General features: G+C 36.9%; 7 protein-coding genes across 7 annotated transcripts; 5 read left to right on the top strand and 2 right to left on the bottom strand.

Moving 5' to 3' along the window:
* Window positions 1-507: 507 nt before the first annotated feature.
* Window positions 508-2,251, top strand: PHYBLDRAFT_140902 (Homeodomain-like DNA binding domain-containing transcription factor; the record flags this gene model as incomplete). The annotated part of the gene is made up of 4 exons (XM_018430479.1): window positions 508-657; window positions 753-912; window positions 967-1,716; window positions 1,800-2,251. The coding sequence occupies 4 exons, from the start codon at window positions 508-510 to the stop codon at window positions 2,249-2,251; spliced, it is 1,512 nt and encodes a 503-aa protein (XP_018296890.1).
* Window positions 2,252-4,231: 1,980 nt separating this feature from the next.
* Window positions 4,232-6,401, top strand: PHYBLDRAFT_163944 (hypothetical protein; the record flags this gene model as incomplete). Its single annotated transcript, XM_018434904.1, has 5 exons — window positions 4,232-4,271; window positions 4,304-4,444; window positions 4,584-4,748; window positions 4,820-5,247; window positions 5,997-6,401. The coding sequence occupies 5 exons, from the start codon at window positions 4,232-4,234 to the stop codon at window positions 6,399-6,401; spliced, it is 1,179 nt and encodes a 392-aa protein (XP_018296891.1).
* Window positions 6,402-6,634: 233 nt separating this feature from the next.
* On the top strand, window positions 6,635-9,750 carry PHYBLDRAFT_163945 (hypothetical protein; the record flags this gene model as incomplete). The annotated part of the gene is made up of 4 exons (XM_018434905.1): window positions 6,635-6,779; window positions 7,011-7,166; window positions 7,223-7,617; window positions 8,329-9,750. 4 exons carry the CDS (start codon window positions 6,635-6,637, stop codon window positions 9,748-9,750), a joined length of 2,118 nt encoding a protein of 705 aa, XP_018296892.1.
* Window positions 9,751-9,881: 131 nt separating this feature from the next.
* Window positions 9,882-11,307, bottom strand: PHYBLDRAFT_163946 (hypothetical protein; the record flags this gene model as incomplete). Its single annotated transcript, XM_018434906.1, has 5 exons — window positions 9,882-10,046; window positions 10,145-10,330; window positions 10,409-10,470; window positions 10,505-10,700; window positions 10,756-11,307. The coding sequence occupies 5 exons, from the start codon at window positions 11,305-11,307 to the stop codon at window positions 9,882-9,884; spliced, it is 1,161 nt and encodes a 386-aa protein (XP_018296893.1).
* Window positions 11,308-11,424: 117 nt separating this feature from the next.
* On the top strand, window positions 11,425-12,346 carry PHYBLDRAFT_163947 (hypothetical protein; the record flags this gene model as incomplete). The annotated part of the gene is made up of 8 exons (XM_018434907.1): window positions 11,425-11,427; window position 11,534; window positions 11,693-11,701; window positions 11,777-11,838; window positions 11,906-11,954; window positions 12,025-12,092; window positions 12,159-12,220; window positions 12,292-12,346. The coding sequence occupies 8 exons, from the start codon at window positions 11,425-11,427 to the stop codon at window positions 12,344-12,346; spliced, it is 309 nt and encodes a 102-aa protein (XP_018296894.1).
* A 6,163-nt stretch (window positions 12,347-18,509) lies between these two features.
* On the top strand, window positions 18,510-19,332 carry PHYBLDRAFT_163949 (hypothetical protein; the record flags this gene model as incomplete). Its single annotated transcript, XM_018434908.1, has 2 exons — window positions 18,510-18,556; window positions 18,708-19,332. 2 exons carry the CDS (start codon window positions 18,510-18,512, stop codon window positions 19,330-19,332), a joined length of 672 nt encoding a protein of 223 aa, XP_018296895.1.
* Window positions 19,333-19,444: 112 nt separating this feature from the next.
* Window positions 19,445-20,680, bottom strand: PHYBLDRAFT_163950 (hypothetical protein; the record flags this gene model as incomplete). The annotated part of the gene is made up of 6 exons (XM_018434909.1): window positions 19,445-19,603; window positions 19,664-19,864; window positions 20,063-20,129; window positions 20,166-20,200; window positions 20,259-20,538; window positions 20,616-20,680. 6 exons carry the CDS (start codon window positions 20,678-20,680, stop codon window positions 19,445-19,447), a joined length of 807 nt encoding a protein of 268 aa, XP_018296896.1.
* Between the last annotated feature and the right edge of the window lie 1,181 nt (window positions 20,681-21,861).

Consider the following 21,861-nt stretch of genomic DNA (forward strand, 5'->3'; position numbering starts at 1 on the left):
ATTCTATTATCATTGTATTTTATTTACCAAGTCATCTGTTACAGTGGTCCCTCAATAATTTCAAGGCCTAGGGAAGGCCAGGTGTCTTGAAATTATTGAAGAGTGAAATTAACGAGTTTGGAGTATATATTTTCCGCCAACTATGGGCGGAGTTTACATTATTCTTTAATAGAAAAAAAATATATCAAGTAATGATTCGATATGCTTCAATCCTCTGTTTAAATTCATTCTAGTTAAATATAACCCCTGGCTGCATTACTGTTTTCTACCCCCCTGTCTCGTAACCAATTATTGCTTCAAATTCTTATTCAATCAAATAATAACAGCTTTTTGGTATGCTTTTAGCTTATTATATAATGCTTATCTAATATCATTTTCAATTTTTTTTGATACTTTAATGAAATCTATCAAATCCAGAACTAAACAATAAAAATGAGCAAAAAAAACGTTTCACTTAATATTGCAAATCACCTTGAGATTTGTGATATTAAAAAGAAAAAGCCATCTATGAGTAACCCCCAATTGGCTGAATGGGCAAAGGAAACCTTTGGCCTTCAAAAAGCTCCTGATGCTTCTACAATCTCAAAGATTTTGAAGAGAGGAGACCAGGGCTTGATAATGCAAGCCAACGTAAAAAACAGAAAGCGCGTTAGAAAGGTAAAATGGCCTGTATGTAATATATCTCAACATTATGCATTTTTGCTCCATATAAAAAATAAAATTAACCTTATTATATTGTCACACAACTATAGCAAATTGAAGAAGCAGTGATTCTTTGGATCAACATTGCTGAAAATAATCAGATTCCCATCACTTGGGAATTGATTAAGACTAAAGCTACAATTTTCGCTGAAAGAATAGGCGTTAAAAACTTTAGTGCTTCTCAAGGCTGGATGGAGAAGTTTGGAAAGCGTCATTGCATTAAAATGAATTGAATTCATGGTGAGGCTGGTTCTACTGATATAGAATTGCTTCAGATTGACAAGGCTGCCATCAAAGAGAAGATAGAGAGATATAGTGCTCGTGACATATATAACTTTGATAAAACAGCACTCTTTTATGCTGCCCCACCAAGAACAACAATTTCTCACCAGAAATTTTCTGGTTGGAAAGATAACAAGAAGCGCCTGACTGTAGGTCTCTTGTGTAATGCGGATGGAACGAACAAGTGGTCCGATGTACTGATGATTGGGCATGCAAGAAGACCAAACTACTTCAACAAGAACAACAAGAAGCAAGAAGCAAGTGATCATGGATTCTCCATGTATCATTACAATAGCAATGCTTGGATGACAAGATCGATCTTTCATGTTTTCCTCCGTCGCTTTGATCATGCCATGAAAGCTCAAAAGCACAAAGTTCTTTTGATTCTCGACAATTTCTCTGGTCATATAGTTGATTATACACCTACAAACGTTGAGCTTCTTTTTTTGCCACCAAACACCACTTCCCACCTTCAGCCATTGGATGGTGGTATCATTCGGGCTTTTAAGGCTTATTTCAAGCGTAAACAGTATGCCAAGGCATATCAGTATATTGGCATGATTCAAAATGGCAATCAAGATAAAATCGGGCCAATTGATAAAATCTTTGAAATTGATCAATTGTGGGCCATGAAATGGATAAGAGAGGCTTGGGAATCTGTCTTGGCAAAGACTATTGAGAACTGCTGGAATGCAACAATCTTTTGCTTTATTGAAGACGAAGATAGTGAAGGTAGTAGTAAAATAATTTATTGGTCATAATAGTAGTATAATCTTTCAATTCCACTTTCTTAATATTCTAAATATAATTTATAGATGTAAACCAGGCTATGATTCAGCAAAGTCTGGCTGAAAAGGTTCTCGTTGAGGGTTTACAAGAAACCCTGGACAAGATTGCTGGATCAGGTCTTCTGTCTCTGGAAGATTGCCCAACAAATGAGTCTGATCCACTCTATGAGAGTCAATGCACTCATAGAGTGGTCAATGAAAATGAGATCGCAGATATTGTGATAGAAGAATATGACGCCGACGAAAATGCAGCCAACAACAGCAATGAAGAAACTACTGAAGTGGAATCAGCAGTTTCTTTTAAGAGAACTTATTCTGCTTCGGAAAAGTTTGAGTGTGTTTGCACGCTTTTGGATATCTTGGAAGACGAAGATATTGACAGAGACTTCGTCAGTAAGGTTGAAGGCCTTAGAAACAAGTTCCAGAAAACCGCGAACTCAAAGCAAACTAAAGTCACCAGCTTCTTCAAGTCTTTTTAAAATTTATTCTTTTTCAAATAAAATAAAAACAATTTTCTATAAGAAATATATTTTTCTTCATTTAAAAATAGAAAAAAAAAGTTAGCAGCCAAGTACAGTCAAAGCTTGATTTCGTAATATGTTTGTAAATAGTAACAATTGCAAATAACAATAAATAGTAATGACAGATAGAAATAATAAAATCTACAATAAAAACTTTTATAACAAAACAAATTAGAATTATATTTATATTTTTCAAGTAAATAATCTTTACTAAACAATTAATAAATGAAACTTAATCAAAATATAGCACATATAGTTTTACTTTATTTCTAAAAAAAAAATGAAAAAAAAATTTTAAAAAAAGTAAGCTAGATGACAACTTGATAACCCAGTGTTTGGCATGCAAACTTAACGCACTTGACATTGATGTCAATTACAAAATCGTGAAAAGCTAGAATTAAAAAAAATTAAACCAAGCTATAACTATATTGCTCTCGTCTGATTGGCTAATTTTTTTTCTTTAAGGATTCAAGGCCAAAAAATTTTGTGAAAGTGAAATTAACGAGAATTGTGAAAGTTAAGCCCTATTTTTCGAGTTGGGTCTTCAGAGCCTTGAAATTATCGAAGCGTGAAATTAAAGGGGCGTGAAATTATTGAGGGACCACTGTACAATTTACAATAAACCTAACACATCACACGTCAATGTTGTGGTACGAGGTGCTGTAAATATAGTCAACTGTTCACATAATTTCAGTTGTTTAGCAGTGAGGTAACATCACAGAATTCTTTGTAATTCTAGAAATATTATACTCTATTATTTTTTTTTAATTTTCTAATGGCAGCCGAAGCTGGATAAAAATCGATTTTTCTATTTGTAAAGCAAAATATTAATAAGTACAATGAAAAAGCATCATCATATCAAAAATATTTTTATGTGACCACACATCTTATCTTATTTTTTTGCTATATTTAACTGAATGAATCAACTTAGAATTAACATTTTTTTATTATTTTTTTTACAAGCTTAATTACCTTTCACTGTAAAAGACCGCTGATTTTAGTTTCTAAAAACCTGCAAAAAATTTACTACAATTTTCGATTTTTAATTTTTTCCAATAATTTCTATTTTTTTCTGTTGTGATTTCAGATCTCTCTTTTTTAGTTGTAAAATCACACTACCATCATTTTTTTTGGCCATAAAATTGCAAAATTGGGTTTTTTTTATATTATATACTTCTTTGATATAATTCTAAATTACACTGAAAAAACACTTAAACAAAAGTTAATATAATATTTAATAAAAATTATATATATTCTTATGGTTTCACTTTTTCTATTTCAAAATAAATTATTTAAATATTTTTTATGTATTATAAATATGAATATAAGAACAAATATTTAATCAATATATTTCAAGGGAACGAGACAAGAGGTTGTGATTTCATTTTTACTGTAGCAATATTTTTTTGTGATTTTTCCCTTTGATATATGGAACTAAAATATCAGATTTTTTATTTCACATGTTGTGAGAGGTGAATGTTCCATTTTTGGATTATTTTTTGTCATGGTCAAATCATCATCATATCAAATATTATAATTTTAAAAAAAAGACTTTAAAAAAATTGCGTACACTTTTAGTAATGTACGCAGTATTTGACTTGGTTAATGACTTAATGATATATGAGTATAATTATGATGATATGTGTCGTAGATGTATCAAAGAATTACTTGGCATACTATAGTCATGGCATGAAGCAGTATTTCATCTATTTATAATTTATTTTTTGGTATATAAAGACCTTGATCAAGATCTCTTAAAATCTATATAATTTTTTTTATAATTTAAAACAATCGACATGTCCAATAATCAAAAGAAAGACAGTTATGTTATCTGCAAATGTCCAGACTGTACAAAGTTGGATAGCTGTAGAAAGAAACAGAAAAGACAAAATGCACAATGACACTATGAGAAACATATAGTGCCTGTTGCCAAAGACAATGCAATGGGTAAATAACAAGAATAACTCGAGCTGTACATGTAAAATTAATATAAATTAATTTATAAAATAGATGTTTCTGAAGAACATTTTGACAACATGGAAGTAGATAGTATTGACAATGACAATAACAATGATTATGATTACGAAAACAAAAGCAAAGGCGAATATGCAGATGAAAATGAAGAACAAAACATTGAATTTGATCAAGAAGGTAAGAAAAATAAAATAAAATAAATGAACAAAATAATAATTGGAACTGATATATATTTTTTTATTTTTTATTTTTTATATGATTATAATTATAATTATATTTTTATTTCTACATCTTTACAACAATTATCCCTTTCCAGTTGACTTACCTTTGTCCCAAGAAGAGTTTATCTTTACTGCCGAAGATACAATTACAGGAGTATTTGTGGTTGATGGCAATAAGATTGAAGAAGGCAATACCGGTTTTGATTTTGAACAAGAAGAAAACTTTGATGAGACTAGTGGAATCTCAATAGTAGAATCAGGTATGAATTAATACAGTATAGATAATTAATCAATATATTAATTTAAACTAACTTAACCTTTGTCTTCATAGTTTGTTTTTTGTCTTTTGATAACATGCCCTTGTATATCCGCTTTGTTGCAGTATTCATTATCATATTTCACTTGATCTTTTTGATGGAAAGCGGTGGATTGATTCTCATTGAGTTTTGCAATACTCTACTGCCTCTCTGTGATATGTCTGGCGCCCTTCCATTGACGATCAATAGCTTGAAGCATAAAACAGAATTTAACATGGCAACAGATGGAATAATAGTATACATTGCCTACTCACAATGTCATTCGATTTATCCTCAAGAAACAAGTCAAAGAGTCTGTACATTTAAGAAATTCTCTAAATCCGCCATTTGCAATAACAATCTCTTTAAAGTGTCAACTGGAAACCATTCTCTTTCAGCAATGATATATCCATTCAACTCTCTGAAGTACGCCTTGCAACAAAAATTCTCCAAGCCAGATTTCGTGTCTAAGATCAATTTGTGGAGAAATTGTCAAATAATTGAAAACACTAAACTTGACATTTTCGATGGTGCAGTTTGGAGTGATATTAAAGACATCAATGGCAGACAATTGGTTGATGATAGCCAATCTTTAATGTTGACTCTGAATATCAATTGGTTTCAACCATTTGATGGATGAACACATTTCAGTAGTGCAATATATCTCTCTATCAACAATCTCCCACGGAGTGAATGGCTTAAGTCTGAAAATGTCATTCTTGTTGGTATGATGCCTGGGCTGAAGGAAGTAAGCACTGACAGCATGAATCATTACTTGAAGCCGCTCGTTGACGAATTGATGGAGATGCACATTGGTGTAGAAATGACAGACTCACAGAATAGAAAGATTGTTATTTGTGCTGCATTGATGTGTGTTGCCTGTGATATCCCTGCTGCTTGCAAAACCTCTGGATCTACTGGCCACATGAGCAAATGCGCCTGTCACAAATGTCAACAACAATTCACAACTATAAAGAAGACCAGCAAGCTTGACTACTCTGGATTCAAGTATAGCAATTGGGTGAGACGCACGAAGACAATGAATCTGAAACACACTGTCAGCTGGGCAAATGCATTGAATAATACTGAGCGAACACGCCTAGAAAAGAACACAACACTCGGTAGTCAGAGCTTCATTGGTTATCTTACTTTGACCCAGTCCGCTTTACAGTTATAGACCCAATGCATATCCTCTATCTTGGAACTGTAAAGCGAATGATTCAGATATGGCGCAAGTGTAACTGCATCAATGAAAAGAATCAGTTAACTATGCAAGAGCTTGCCAATGGTATTGTTGTACCTTGTGGATATGTGTGTATAATAAAGAAGATTGCCGATGGTTTTTCGTTCATGAAAGCTGATGAGTGGAAGTCGTGGTGCGTCATATACTCTCTATTTGTTCTGAAGCATGTGCTCCAAGCCAAGAATCTCAAAAACTGGATTTTGTTTGTTGACGCATGCCACTTACTCACAAAACCTTCAATCAAAGACAAAGAAATAGACGAAGCCCACAGTAAACTCCAATTGTTTTGTACAAGATTTCAGACACTGTATGAAAAATCGGCCATGACACCGAACACTAGAAAAACATACGGGAATTACCATGTACAAAGTTAAATTATAACAATAGAAAATCTGGGGTATTTTTTCATCTCAGCTTTTTTTGTGTGTTCAAGATGAAAACACTGTTTTCCGGTTTTCTATTGGCTTGGATACAACAGGCAAAAATATTATTTATTATTATTATTATAAAGACATAACATTTCATTATAAAGACATAGTAAATTTAGTAAACGTTGTACTTGTTTCCTTTTTCTCTTAACACTTCAAAGTAAAAATAAATAAACATTATGTCCACAATTTCTGAACTCTACAACGAAAAGTGCCATTGTGCTGAATGTAGTCAGAACGATCTCGGCTATAGTTTTGTTGCCAGAAGAACTGCTCAACGTCATAACAAAAGGGCAAGACTAAATGCCATAAGATGTGAAAGGGGTACAATATTTGAATTTATTTAATTGTATTGTAATCCATGAAATAACGTGTTGTAATAGACATGTCTACCCAAAGAAATATGATGGAGGTCGATGATGAACATAAGATTTATTTAATTCAGATACCGTTAGATATTAACCAAGTGTTATATTCTAAATGTAGCTATCTTAACCCATCAACCCAGAGCCCTGGAATAATCGTACACTCAGACAAACTCACCTGTTTGGGAAGGAGCTTCAATGTCTGACACTGAAGACGTTTCCGTTACTAATGACGTGATCAGCAATGGCGACAATGATGACAGTGGAAGCAACAGCAATGAAATCAGTGAAGACGAAAGCGAAGACAATGTTATTGAGCTCGACGACAATGAATTGAATAGTGAAGGTCAGTTAGTGTTAAAAAATTTTTAAAAAAAAAGCGTTAATTTTTTTTTATAATAGACCCTTTTGCCACCCCCGATATGCCCCAGAACCCAGTGCACAGGTTCATTGCTACTTTTGTAGTGGTGTTCGCTTCCCACTATGTGGTTGACAAGGGCGCCGTTGTCTTGATCGAGTTCATCAACAAGCTTTTGACAATTTACGAGCAGGATTTCCAACTGCCCTTGAGCCTTCCTGGTCTTCAGCGCATGACAGGTTTCTCAGCCATGACCAAAGGCATAAAGAAATTTGTTGTGTGTCAGGATTGTCACAAGGTGTACGAAGAAAGTGCATCTGTCCCGTCTCATTGTGATTTCGTAAAGCTTGGTGCACGCTCGTCTTGCAACTGCCAATTGACGAAAACATCAGCATCGGGTGCTTTGGTGGCCAAGCGTTCATACTTGTACCAGTCCGTTGTTAATACTTTACGAATGTTTTTTCTTCGTCCAGGATTTGAGGATAAAATTAGACATTGGAATCACGAGCTGAAGATGGTGGATACGATGTGTGACATATACAACGGTGCCATGTGGAAGGAGCTCAAAGACAAAGATGGCGTGCAATTCACAAAGGATTCGCGTTCATTAATGTTGACTCTCAACATCGACTGGTTTCAACCTTTTGATAACGTCACGCACTTGACTGGTGCCATATACCTGGTAGTAAACAATCTGCCTCGCAATGAAAGATACAAGCCAGAGAACACACTTCTTGTAGGATTGATGCCTGGCCTGAAGGAACCCAAATCCGAAGAGATAAACCATTATCTCCGGCCTATGGTAGATGATCTGATAAGATTGTATGAGGGACTGGCAATCCCAACTTTCGAGTGTCCTAGTGGTGTCCACGTCTGTGCCGCATTGATGATGGTGGCCTGTGACATCCCAGCAGCAAGAAAGACAAGTGGTTTCACCTCGCACAACAGTACATGTGCATGTTACAAGTGCAACAGACATTTACCTTGCTTGGAAAACGGTGTCAATGTTGACTTTCGTGGGTTTGACTTCTCTTGGTGGGTGCTTCGTGACGGTGTAGAGAACAGGTTGCATGCTGAGGAGTGGGAAAGTGCTAGTACCCCCTCAGAAAGGCATCGCCTGGAGGTCGAAAATGGTGTTCGATGGTCGCAGTTGCATCGCCTTGGATACCTTGATCTAGTACGTGGAACGATCATTGATCCCATGCATAATTTATTCCTGGGAACGCCTAAAAGATTGATGGATCGTTGGATCAAAGACGAAGACATTCAAGATGGCGATTTTGCGGCAATGCAGAAGACTGCAGAAACGATGATTGTGCCTGGTGGATACACCTCTTTGAACTCGAAAATAGGAAAGCAGTTTTCGTATATGAAGGCAGACGAGTGGAAGTCATGGGTGCTTGTATACTCGCCAGTTCTGTTGAAAGATGTTCTTGCAAAAGACAGATTCGAAAACTGGATTAACTTTGTTGATGCATGCCGCCTGTTGATCAAGCCAACGATCACATTCGATGAAGTCAACACTGCCCATCAGTTTCTTCAAACTTTTTGCACCAGATGTGACGAGCTGTACAACGCCAAAATCCTCACCTGTAATATGCACCTACACCTCCATCTTCGAGATACAATTCGTGATTTTGGACCAGTGTACGGTTATTGGCTATTCGGGTTCGAGCGGTTTAATGGGTTGTTAAAAAATTTGAAGACAAACAGGAAGATTGGGTTTGAAGAAACATTTATGAAGAAATTTATTGAAGATGTGTACAAAGACGATCTTGTCAACAGTTTCCTTCAGAGTACCCGCCAGACATCTGCATTTCCTCTCCTTACCAAACTCACTTCTTCCTTTACACCCGCCACCATTCCATCCATCCGTCAACGTACCTTCTGCATACAGTCATTTGTCGAGGCTTCTGAAGATCCAAATGTACTTGTAAAAGGCAACGAACCTCTCTCTCCTTCCGCATTCCCTCTATCATTAAAATCCGCTACCACAATGAGTGAAATTTACTATGTTCATCTCTTACAATACTACAAAGTTGCGTACAACAATGAACAATTAGTTCACTTTCAACAAGCGTCAGAATCACCATACTTTGTCGACAATACAATCACCCTGTTGAAATACATCAACATCCTTGGGCAGGTCTATAAGGGTAAAGGTGAATCTGGAAGTCATGGCTCTCTTGTACAAGCAAAGTTCATTGGAAGTACTAGTGAGCATATCGTCGCATACACGGGTCAAATACAGTACATTTTCACCCATTGTTTCACTCCTCCACCCACCTCTTCATCCCTTACTCCCTTGCTCCACACCCATCGCCGCCCAACACAACTTCTTCATAATTCTCAACATACTTTTGCATTTATCAAATGGTACACACCCGAAAATGATAAATTGCGAGAGTACGAACACGTTGAAACCTGCTTTCCAACATTTTCTCCTGACGATTTCCAATGTGTATTGCCAGTGCATAGAATTATGTTAGAAGTAGCAACTGCTGAGCACACAACACGCAGAAAAGTAAAAAAGATGCTGGTCATTCCTTTGCCAAAAAAACAATACATTTAAAAAATAATAAAATTATAACTCCCTTTTTTAAAGGCACACAGAAAAGAATAATCATAGTGTTTGTATTTGTTGGTACGTTTATCATTGTCAGATGGAGGATGTGGAGGATGTAGAGGATAAGAAAACAAAATTTATTGAAACTCATCTCTAAAAGCCCAGTGAGGGAGAAGGGACGTCAATCTAGGCGGGACTGCTAAAACAGCATCTCTACCGAAGGACCTCTTCAATATCTGACGCAGATTGAAGTCCATGTGATTACGCATAAAATCATCAACAACTGCAAGAAAGTGATTGTACTAAATACAAATAAGTGATTAATCAAAGTTCTGTTTCATTTAAATCCATAAAAAAACAAAAAAAAGCTGTATACAATAATGTAAACAAAAGAAATTACCTCATCGCTTCTCCAACTTGGACGCACTGTACGAATCGCATGGTTGCTCGAGACTCCAGGCATATCGTCTTCAGATTCGCCCTCAGACATTGCTTCTTTCTGTAAGAGTCCATCGCAGCTCTTACCCACCTTCATATCAATTTCAGCCTTGAATGTATGGTAGGTCAGCTCGTGACGGTCAAAATGCTAGTTTATAAATGTATTAATATGAATACATTTAATTTGCAATCAAAATATACTTCTAACATACATCGGTCTCTCGACCTGCTTTTCTTGACCAATAATTTGTCTTTTTGCGCGCTTCATAGGATTCCTTGACTCGGCGTCTCGTTCCACAAAAGTTTGTGTAGATTCAATTACTAATATCGGCCTGTCGAACACTAGTCCCAACAACCTTTGGAGCCAGATATGCATGAAGGTCATGCATCAGCTGTCTGTTGGGTGGAAGTCTGTAATCAACATTAACATCCCAACTGCGCTTGCTGTCGTTAGCTGCAACTAGTTCTGGCTTATTTGATTTGAAGTTGTGTTTCTTCAACTCTCCTCGGATAAGAGCCTATACTTAGTGTGAGATATTATGTTGATGAGCTACTGTACATCTCAACACTTACTAAAACTCTAGTGCGATCCTGTTTACTAAGTTCACCAGTGTTTGCACCAGTAAGAACCACTGGACCAACAGAAGGAGCAACAGAAGGAGCAACAGAAGGAGCAACAGAAGGAGCAACAGAAGGAGCAACAGAAGGAGCAACAGAAGGAGCAACAGAAGGAGCAACAGAAGGAGCAGCAGAAGGAGCAACAGAAGGAGCAGCAGAAGGAGCAGCAGAAGAGATACCAAAAAAAGCCTCAGAAGGTGTTGTATACCAATCCAGAGTAGAACCAACGGAAGAAGCTGCGAAAGGGACAGAAGCAGAAGCAGGTATAGTGGTAGGAGCAATAACTGCAAGAAGTTCTCCAGAGGCATCGGCAATGCTATCAAGTATTTCCAATGAATCTTTGTTCCCCTTGATGACAATGCCAATGTTTGAATCCATGGTCTTGAGACTTTCCTCCATAGTGGTGAGCCTTCTTAAAAGCTCAGTATATTCCGGGGATGGAGCCGGGGCAATTGACTGACGATTGTTAACCATGGTCTGAAAGCTATCTAATAAAATGTTATACATGAGTTGATTGTTAATTATATTTGTTTTATATATCTATCCATTGTATATATAGAGTGTTATTAACATACAAAAGAAGTTAGATGTTAAGCGAAAGAATAAAGTGTAGTTAATGGAAAGATGGTAAAAGTAAAAGCAAGAACCCATTTATTATATTACACTTGTTGCTATAAATACTCAGGATTTCTTTAATATGCGTATCTTTATTAATACTTCCTGGAATTAACAGGGTGCAAATCGGCTTTGAACATGCTTTTTTCAACTCAATCCAATATATGATTTCTGTCTTTCGGTCTTTTGGCCCTTTGGTCTTTTGTTCTTTTTGTTTTTTTTTTCATTTACAAGTTTTCTCTCTTTTCTCTCTTTCCAACATTTATTATATTCACAGATTTTCTTGGTAAGATATCTTATTCTTTAATATTATATATATATATATAACTAAAATGATAATAATTGTTTTCTATTACTACAGACACTCGCGTTTTGTTACCTTCTGATGCATCCCCTTCACAATGTCCATCCAGATTAGCTAAGGTTAGTAAATATACTTTATGCTGTCATCCTATAAAATTATCCTGACTTTTTCCTTTCTTTTGTATAGGCCATATCGCCGAAATTACTCTCTACTATTAAACATGGTTATGAACATGGTAATATTTTATTTTATTTCAATCTATCTCTTTTTAATAAGCACATGGCTTAACATAATTTCTATTATAGATGAACCTCCCTCTCATGAGCACATCGCGAATCAAGAACTTTCATTTCATACGAGTGTCATTGACATGGTAATTTTTTTTGTACATATAACAATATTATTTATTTTGTATATTAATGTATATCATTTACGGAAGACAATATTAGCGTCTCCTATGTACTCTCTTGGTCTGCAAATAAATCCTTTTGCTTCGGGTAGGTAAATGAAATATTCTACCACACAGTTCATAAAAAATAATTTTTTTTTAGCATTTTTATAGCCAAATAAAGTATATTGAGTACTATGGTTCGCATTCATGACGCCTTTTCTTTTTGTCTCTGGTAAGCTATTATATTGCAAGCATAATTACATATATATTCTTAATATCCACGATTTCTTGTTCAAACAGCTTGTTATATTTTTAGAAAAGAAAGAAAAACAAAGTGCAGACGAGAAGTACGGTGAGACTTTGTTTATTGATGAAAAGAGAGATGATCTTCTATTGCTATTTGCTATGTGAGTTTATATAGACATTGCGTGTGTATTTAGGATAATGATATGAGTATATCATGTGATGTCTGTTTTCTTATATCATAGATAATATATTGTTAAGTTATTACCCACGCTCTTGTTTGAGTGATTAGTGATGTTGACTAAGGTGTGTGACCTTGTTATCGGTATATTCTTTATTTAATGATAGTGTGAGAAATAATGTATAATTGATACTGGTCGCTTATTCAATATGTCTTTGTCTTATTGTCTGTGCGCTCTATTTGAATCTACGATTATGTTGGATACAACATTACCCCCCTCCAGGTTGGAACAACCGTTTGAATTGCTTAGGGGAGTATCTGTACATGTATGAGAGCAAATGTCTTTATTTGCGTATGCGTTTGCTAAAGCGTGTAGGTTCTTGTGTTGGATGTGTACGCTTGTTATGTATAATTGTAGATTTATTGGTGGGTTTTTCTGGACCTCGTCTTTGCCAATATTTGTCAATTATGCTCAGATCGTTGAAATTGCTTGTGGGCTCCCAAGTGTCTTGATCTGGTGCATAGTTTTTCCAGCGCACTCTGTAAAGATAGTCGCCTTTTTCTTGACGATGATCAATGATGGCCTGTATCTCGTAAAAGCTATCTGGAGATATAACAGTATCTTGTGAGATCAGCTTTATCTGCGAAGGTGGGATGTTTCGTGATAGAAGTGCTCCCGTTTCGTCTTGCAAAATGTAGCTGCCTCCCTTTGTTCTGCCCTTGACTGTGAATGGTCCTTCATATCTTGGGTCCGTCTTAGACTTTCTTAATATGTTCTTTATCATCACGTTGCTGTCGTTCGGGAACTCCATTATTATTTTATGGTCTTTGTCGTGTTTTCCTTTATCAGCAGCTTGTGTAGCTTTGATGCGTTCGCAGATTGCTGGGAATACGACAGTCTCCATTTGTTCAATTCTTTTTTTCATATCTGGTAGACTGTTAGGAGCGTTGTGCGTGCTCTCTGTTTTTCTGTAATCAGCAAAATCGTTTGGTTGTCTTGCAAACATTAGAGTGAATGGGTGTGTGCCATGTAGCTTAGCATGTTTGCTATTTATGGCTAGCTGTGTGCTTGGGATGTATATGTCCCAGTCTCGCTTTGCTCCCTGTGTTCTCTTGTTGATGACTTCCTTGGCTGTGTGTACCCATTTTTCAGCAACTCCATTTGCTCGCGGATGATAGGGTGTTACAAGCCGATGATCAATTCCTGCTGTATTTGTGAAAGTCTTGACGAGTTCGTTGACAAACTCAGTACCATTATCTGACTGTAAAACCTTGGGTAGGCCGAAGTCGCAAAAGATTTGAATGAGTTGTTTTGCAATTGTTAAAGATGTCTTATCTGGAATTGCGCGGAGTATGCAGAATCGGGAAAAGATGTCAACCATTACTAGCATGTAATGATTGCCGTTGTGCGAGGTGGTGTATGGGCCAGCTAAGTCTATGGCCCAGTGTTCACCTGGTTGACTGGCTGTAATAGGCTTCAGCGGATGATAGCCGTGTTTTGAGACATTGAACCGTTGGCAATTCAAGCAGCGCTTTACTGTTTCTGTTGCCTCTTGCTTGAGATTAGTCCAGTGTAGTCCATCACTATGTATAGCGTTGACAATAGCGTCTGTACCAAAGTGGCCGAGTAGATGTGCTTGGTTGAGTAGATGCTGTCTGTCTTTGATAGGTGGTGTTATCATATCCCCTGTGTTGTGCATGCGTTGGATAGCATGTGTATTTTGTGTGTTCTTTATTCGATGATTTGTAGAGATTTCTACATTTTACCCTCCCCCAGCGGTTTTTCCGAGGTGAAAAGGCGCGATAAAACATCTGGCAATATATTGTCAATGCCAGGGCGGTGGACTATGTCATAAGTATAGTCGCAGAGTACATCAAGCCAGTTTATCATCATAGGGTTGGCAATTTCTTGCGTGTGAAGGTACGTGAGAGCCTTGTGATCCGTGTACAACGTGAACTTGTTACCTCACAAGAACTTATGGAATTTAGTCAAAGCATAAACGATGCCCAAAAGTTCACGTTTGGTGACAGGATAGTTGCGTTCAGATTTGGAAAGTGACCGTGCCATAAAACCAATGTAGCGATATTGGTTGTCTATGATCTGATAGAGCACGGCGCCAATACCTGTGTTGGAGGCGTCTGTGGCAACCAGAAATGGTTGGGTTGTGTCAGGGTGGCTTAGGACTGGTGCGTGTGTAAGTGCAATTTTGAGCTTGGAAAAAGCTTGCGTTTGTTCTTCTGTCCATAACCCGTGTAGTGAGTCAGCATTGCGTAGTTTGTCCAGAGGAGAAGACAGTTGCGACAAGTTGGGAATGTGCTCACGAAAATAGTTGACGAGACCCATGAAGCGTTGAATGTCTTTGCCAGACTTGGGTTGTGGCCACATGGTAGCATTGTGAACCTTGCGAGCATCAAGATCAATACCTCTAGTGCTTACAGTAAAACCCAGTAACGATACAGAAGTTTGTGCAAAGTGACATTTCTGCGGATTGAGAATGAGATTGACATCCGTGAGCTTTTGAATAGCCGTTTGGACGTGTTTAACATGGTCAGACATGTTAGTGGAAAAAACTACAATGTCGTCGACAAATGCAGTGACATATGGAGTATCGTGATAAATCAAATTGACTACTCGCTGAAACTTGGACGACAATGGCTTGAGACCAAAGGGACATCCTCGAAACATATACTGATTGCCTTCAAACGTGAATGTAGTCTTGTGTCTATCATCTTCATGAATTTTGAATCAATGAAAGGCACTCTTGAGGTCTAGCGTAGTGAAGATTGTTGCACCCCGTAGCCTGTGAAAGAGTTCAGAGATGAGTGGCAAAGGGAATCTGTCGTCAGGTAGCAGAGTGTTGATGGCTCTGGGATCTAAGCAAGGACGCTTGCCTGTGGGATTACCAAACTCATCTTTTTTAGGAGCGAATGTAAGTGGGCTGTTCCACTTAGTATTGACGGGTGCCCTTTGTATGGTGCCATCAGTAAGCCATTGGTTTATATGTTTGGCCATCAGTGGAACAAGTTGTAAAGCAATAGGATATTGTCGTCTATAGACTACTTGACCTGGGGGCGTTGGTAGTCGTACAATAGATTCCTTAACTGTACAAAATGAAGTGATGGGTATGGCTTCATTGGCTTTAATAAAGGGTAGTAGAGCCTTCATGAATTGAGAATGTTCAGTGGGTGTACCAGCTGGTGAATTATTGGGCTTTTCTATTTCAGCTATGGGTGTAGGGGTCTGAGGTGTATTAGAACCGTACCAACTCTCTGCTAGTCCCAGTAAATGAATACCAAGGCTTGGCATTAAATCTGTACCAATACTAACATCTATATTCTCAGCGAGATCCAAAACTTCAAAAGAATGTGTAATGTGTTTGTTGTTATAAAAAACTTTTATTGGTTTTGTTACTCCTAGTCTATGAGCTATAGCGTTACTAGTGGCCAACACGATTTTCCCTTTGCGAGGAATTATTGACCACCCAAACTTGCTACAGAGCTTGGTGTTGACAGAGCTGATGGTGGCCCCGGTGTCTACCAGTGCCCATAGTTTTTCCTCTTCTAAAGAAATAGGAACGAGATAGGAGTGAGTAGACCGTTTACTGAGATCTACGTGAGTGCCCGTGTACTTACATGGGGAGCACTGTTCAAAGTCCATGTGCATGGACTGATCATCCTCAGATGTGCTGACATCTGAGGGAGAACTGTCGTCAGAGACAGTGTGGGCAGAACGGACGGCGAAGTGGGGAGCAGAGCCCCTGGGAGAGCCAGACGCAGAACTGGAAGAGCTGGAGGAACCAGCGACGGAAGAACAGCGATGTTTGTGGGACCAAACTTCACCGCACCAACGGCAAGGAGCAGAACCAACGTACTTGTTGATGTAGGGGGCTTTTTCAACCCGATTGCCCCCTTTTGCTGCCAGTGCGTTCTTGAGGATGCGGCAGTCTTCGGAGTCATGGCTGCCCTTGCCATGGAGCGAGCACCTCTTGCTGGAAGAGCGCTCACGGCTCTGTGTGGCTTCACGGGGAGAACCAGGGGAGCGGGCAGAAGAGGTGGCAGCAGACATGCAGGTCGTCTGTTCTGGGCTGAGATGGCGGCCTTTGGGCACAGGGTCGTTATGCAAGCTCATCAGAAAGACCTTGCTATAGATGGACCGGGCCAGGGAAGCAGCCTTGTCAATGGTGTCCCGTTTTTCCCTGGGCATGTTGACTTGTAGCAAGGAGACTTGTCTTGCCAGCTCGGGCAGAAGTGTGGCAGTGTATGCAATGGCTGCCTGCATGTTGTCTGCCACGTCAGCTTCCCGACGAACCCTTTGGTAACGGTCCGTGTAGTTGCTGACGGTTTCTGTAGGGCTCATTCTCATGAGCATCAGCTCATGTGTGAGCTGTACTTGACGCTCAAGGTCGTTGATTCCATATACCTTGATAAAGGCGTTGCGGACAAAGGACCAGGGAAGCTCGGGGGAACTACGAAGGTAGTTGTCATACCAGGAACGCTGTTCTCTTGACAGAACAATGGGGAGTAGACGGTGCCAGTCCACATTAAGGTCCAGACTGTATGAGTGGAGCACATCCTCGAATTTGTCCAGACACTCTTCAATGGACGAGTAGACCTTCTGGGTGTTGTCCCACTCGTTTCCTTGCCACTGAAGAACTGGTAGCTCGCGAGGTACAACACGGGATTGGGGAGCAACTTGCTCAGCGCGGGCAGGACCAGAACGAAGCAAATGGGTATGTGCTGACATGAGGATAGCCAGATCGCCTTCTGTGGCCGCAATTGTCAGCCTTATTTGATTCTTGGTGTCCTCAGGCTGGTTTTGTTCGATGGCATCGGCTAGGGCGATGGAAGCAGCAGCCAGGAGATCCCTAAGTCTGGTAATAGCCAACATGGACTTGTTGGCCTGTTCATTGCTTGCGATTTCACTTGTGTTGAGGCTGCCCTGAACACTGGGGGCGGGAGACTGGTTTTCGGAAGACATGTTTTGATTGTGATAAGAGTTCACCGTAAAAAATGTTATATTTTTAGAAAAGAAAGAAAAACAAACTGCAGACGAGAAGTACGGTGAGACTTTGTTTATTGATGAAAAGAGAGATGATCTTCTATTGCTATTTGCTATGTGAGTTTATATAGACATTGCGTGTGTATTTAGGATAATGATATGAGTATATCATGTGATGTCTGTTTTCTTATATCATAGATAATATATTGTTAAGTTATTACCCACGCTCTTGTTTGAGTGATTAGTGATGTTGACTAAGGTGTGTGACCTTGTTATCGGTATATTCTTTATTTAATGATAGTGTGAGAAATAATGTATAATTGATACTGGTCGCTTATTCAATATGTCTTTGTCTTATTGTCTGTGCGCTCTATTTGAATCTATGATTATGTTGGATACAACACAGCTAACACTTTTCTAATTTCATAGAACAATCATTTACAAGCAAGCAACACACAACTGGGCTTTTCTCTGGGAGATATTGTTTGGAGAATACTTGTTTTATCAGAACATTGGCCATTTCAAATTGTATGAAGGATAGAACACTAGCCAGAATGTTCCTGAATATTAAATATAACCACTGTACTATAAACCTAAGAATATTCTTTTCTTTCTAATAAAAACAAAATAAACCAATAATTATTATAAATAAATTAAAGATTGGAGAAGTGTATGGAAGCAAACAGTATAAGAAGAAGTCTCTAAGATTGGATAAAATAAATTCAAATACAACAAAACCCTGTAAAAACTGGCATATCCATAAATTAAACAATGTAAAAACTGGCATATCCGTATAATCGATCTTTCATTTATCGTTCTTTTAATCGGAAAGCAGTAGGATATATTACAACAAAACGTAATTCTGAGTTGCTGTTTTAGTGCATGTGGTAAAAACCCATATACAGAAAATGCAAACACATCCTACTATCCTGCTGTTCTGACCTTTTCCTATGTTCGAAAGTTGGTCTTACCACCTATGAGTAAGCCAGCTTCATACACTTGTAAAAACTATCTGATCACATCGTAAAACCTGGTCTTTTCACATAATTAATTACAGTTTTACACATAAGAAAACCGCACCTCTTTTCCAGTGATACATTGGTAGCTTCATACAATCTTTTGTCAAACATCTTCCCCAGTTCGCAATTGACTTTCTAAATCGCATTTCAAATAGTCAAGATCAATTAGCAGCATTGCATCCATCTTCTACTGCCAGTACCTTTTCTCTGTCTGACTTTGTTGAATATTCATTAAACCCTTGTTATTCTGCTTTGGGTTGTGAGCCATTGCCCCCTTCAGTGTTTCCGATTAAACTCGACCAAAGGATTATAATGTGCAAGAGACATTATGAATGTTTACTGGAGTTTTACAGACACGCGTATGGCAGTCGCAATCATTTTGACCATTATTCAAACTGCGAATCTAACCAGATTTTTGTCAATAACCGAATTGAGAAAATGACACAGATATTTCTTCTTGGACAGGAATACTCTTCTGGATCTTATTTCCGCGCCTATTATCTTGAGAATAACAGTGAAGATAAAGCAGCGTTTCCTGGCCATATACTGTATTTATTTCAACATTTGATAACCATCAACAAAACTGTCATCACCCATACTTTTGCATTTGTTGAGTGGTACTCTAGTTATTCTTCAGGGAGTTACCAGCCAATGTTAAATGAAGGCATTGAGCTCTGGAATGAACCTTCTTCTGTACTTAATTATGAATATATTATTCCAGTACATTGTTTATATTCACTAATTGCAATTACTAAATATAGGTTTACTATAACTAGTTAATTTAAATATTTAGTAATCCTTTTACCCCAAAAAATAGAAGCTTAAATAATATTAATAAAATACCACTTTGCACTCTTTTATCAATTTATTACAAAATATTTGATTTATTGTCTTATTGTTTCTTTGACCATGATGGTAGCTTGTTTGCCTTGGTCTTGCTAAGCTGCTTATCTCTTATTCCTTTAAATTTATGCTCAAACAGCCGGGTATTATTTTTCTTATCATGAGCTGCCTCATAATCCACATCAAGTTCATCAACAAACCTATCTCCCTATATGTCAATTTAAGTATTATTACACATCATCCAAAAAAATAGTTTTTTGTACTATACCTCTTTGCTTCTCCAGCTTGGGTGGAATCTCCAAAAAAAATGCTTTTCTGAGAACGAATCCTGTTCTTCTTCATCTCTTTCGTCATCACTCTCAAGGTCTGACATGTAATCAGCATGGAAAATACTGTCAACATTCTCTCCAAAGCTGTTCACAAAGTGTGCCCGATTGGCTTTCAAGACAGATTGTCTTCTTTCACATGACTATATATAAATATATAATATTTCTAATTTAATATCACATCTAGTATATTGTGTGAGTGTGTTTTTTATCTTTACACATCGCTGACAAAGACAGGCCCGTCGATTCTCTTCCTGCTTTTTTTCTCCTGTTTTTTTTTCTTGCAACTTTCTGTTGCCAATGTGCCGCACAATCTTAGTTCAAAGAGTTGGCAAGTCTACCTTTTTCCCCTCTTCTTGATGACGAAGGTAATCAGTAACAGACTTCAGAACGAGTCTGTTTCCCTCACTGTTTTTATTTTCATTGGTATTATATTAGTCATACAATTTCTTTTCACTCAAATAATTGCGCAACAATTGCTATAATATAAATGTATATTAAATTCTATCTACATAAAAACATATTATGATTACTTACATCCAATGTTGGTTGATGTCCAGGCAACATGTCTTGCTCAACTGTATTACTAGCAGTGGCTTCGGCTTTCTCAGAAGATGTGTTCTTCAAAACAGTGTTTAAGACACTATTCATGGTGTCAAGTTTCTCGTACACATCATGGATGTTACGAGTTCTACCTGACAAATCACTTTCAAGATTCAACCGAGCTTTCTTTGGTGCTAGTGGTCTTTGATTGCTCACTGTTCCCTGTGAGTGTTGCAACATTATTGTCCTTATATCATTGGTATTTCTTGGTGGGCTTTTTTTTTTGATTTTTATAAAAAACGAAAATAAAATTAATATAAGAAAATTGAAGACTGCCTGGTTTTAATCTACCTTCCCACAGAAGGTTTTTCACCAAAAGCATTGTTAACTGAATTGTTATTGAGATTTCTTGACATTGTGAATAATAAGAATAGCTTGTTTTTTTTAAATCCAAAGGGTCTATTTATATTATGTTTAATTTGGACTTTAAGTTTTATTCTTTCTCAGAGAACACCATGATCTATTACGTAACAAGAACAGCTTTGAATGTTTTCACTCTTGTTGTGAGTATTTTATGTGTTTCTTTAATTTAATTTTTAATCCATGTTTTATTCTTATATTATGTATTAGTACTTGAATAATATGATTTTATACTATACTCCGGTTTTCATATGTATTAGCTGCTGGCATAGTGCAACTGCGTTGTCATTCAATTCTAAGTAACAGACAAAAATTATTTTTTGATTTATTTATTTTTAAAAAAAAACCTCAAATTCATATTTAGTAGAATAACCGCGCCCCTCTTTTTTATTTTCTCTTTCTTTAACCTGCTCTTCTCGTTTTGTCTCTTTTTACATGTCTTGGTAAGCTTACTCTTAAGATCTCAACTTTTATTAATACTTTTGGTTTTTAGAATCATCTTAATATATATTAGATAAACAATACACTCAACAAGCATTCAAAACAGTACAGATAATAAACAATCTCCTAACTAAAATGAAACACCTTGCTGACTAAATATTTTTTATTTTTAAAATGATAGGGCTTCTATCCATTTTGTAATAAAAGATGTTTTGCTCTTGACACTATATACTTTCTGGTATTTTCAGTCTATGAAAAGGTAATATATATATATAACTCAACTTAAATAATATAACTTATCAATTCTTCTTCTCAGATAAATATGTCACGCCTTTTTTTCAAGTTATACTGGTTTGTCCCCTTTTGCAAATGCATGTCTATAATATGTAAGTAATTTAAGTGTCTTTACAATCAAAGCATACATATTAATAAAGTTATTTATTTTATATCTTGCTTTTTATTTAAAAGAAAATATCAATCAAACAGATTTTTATTCTATCGCAAGGTTTGTTATGAACTCTCATAAATGATCTAGTAAGTATGTTATTTTATTTTATTTTATAAAGAAACCTGTATTAATACTTCTATATCTTTTTTTGCTCTAAGCTAATGTAGTTCCAAACAAACGTATTCTCCAAGAAAATATCAAGGATTTCATTTTCAGTTAAAGAAGTGTAAAACCAAAAAAAAAACGCGCCAAATAAATGAAACCAATAAAGTAGGGAAGTATAGTATA

The sequence above is a fragment of the Phycomyces blakesleeanus genome (assembly GCF_001638985.1).
Source record: "Phycomyces blakesleeanus NRRL 1555(-) unplaced genomic scaffold PHYBLscaffold_3, whole genome shotgun sequence".
NCBI lineage: Eukaryota > Fungi > Mucoromycota > Mucoromycetes > Mucorales > Phycomycetaceae > Phycomyces > Phycomyces blakesleeanus.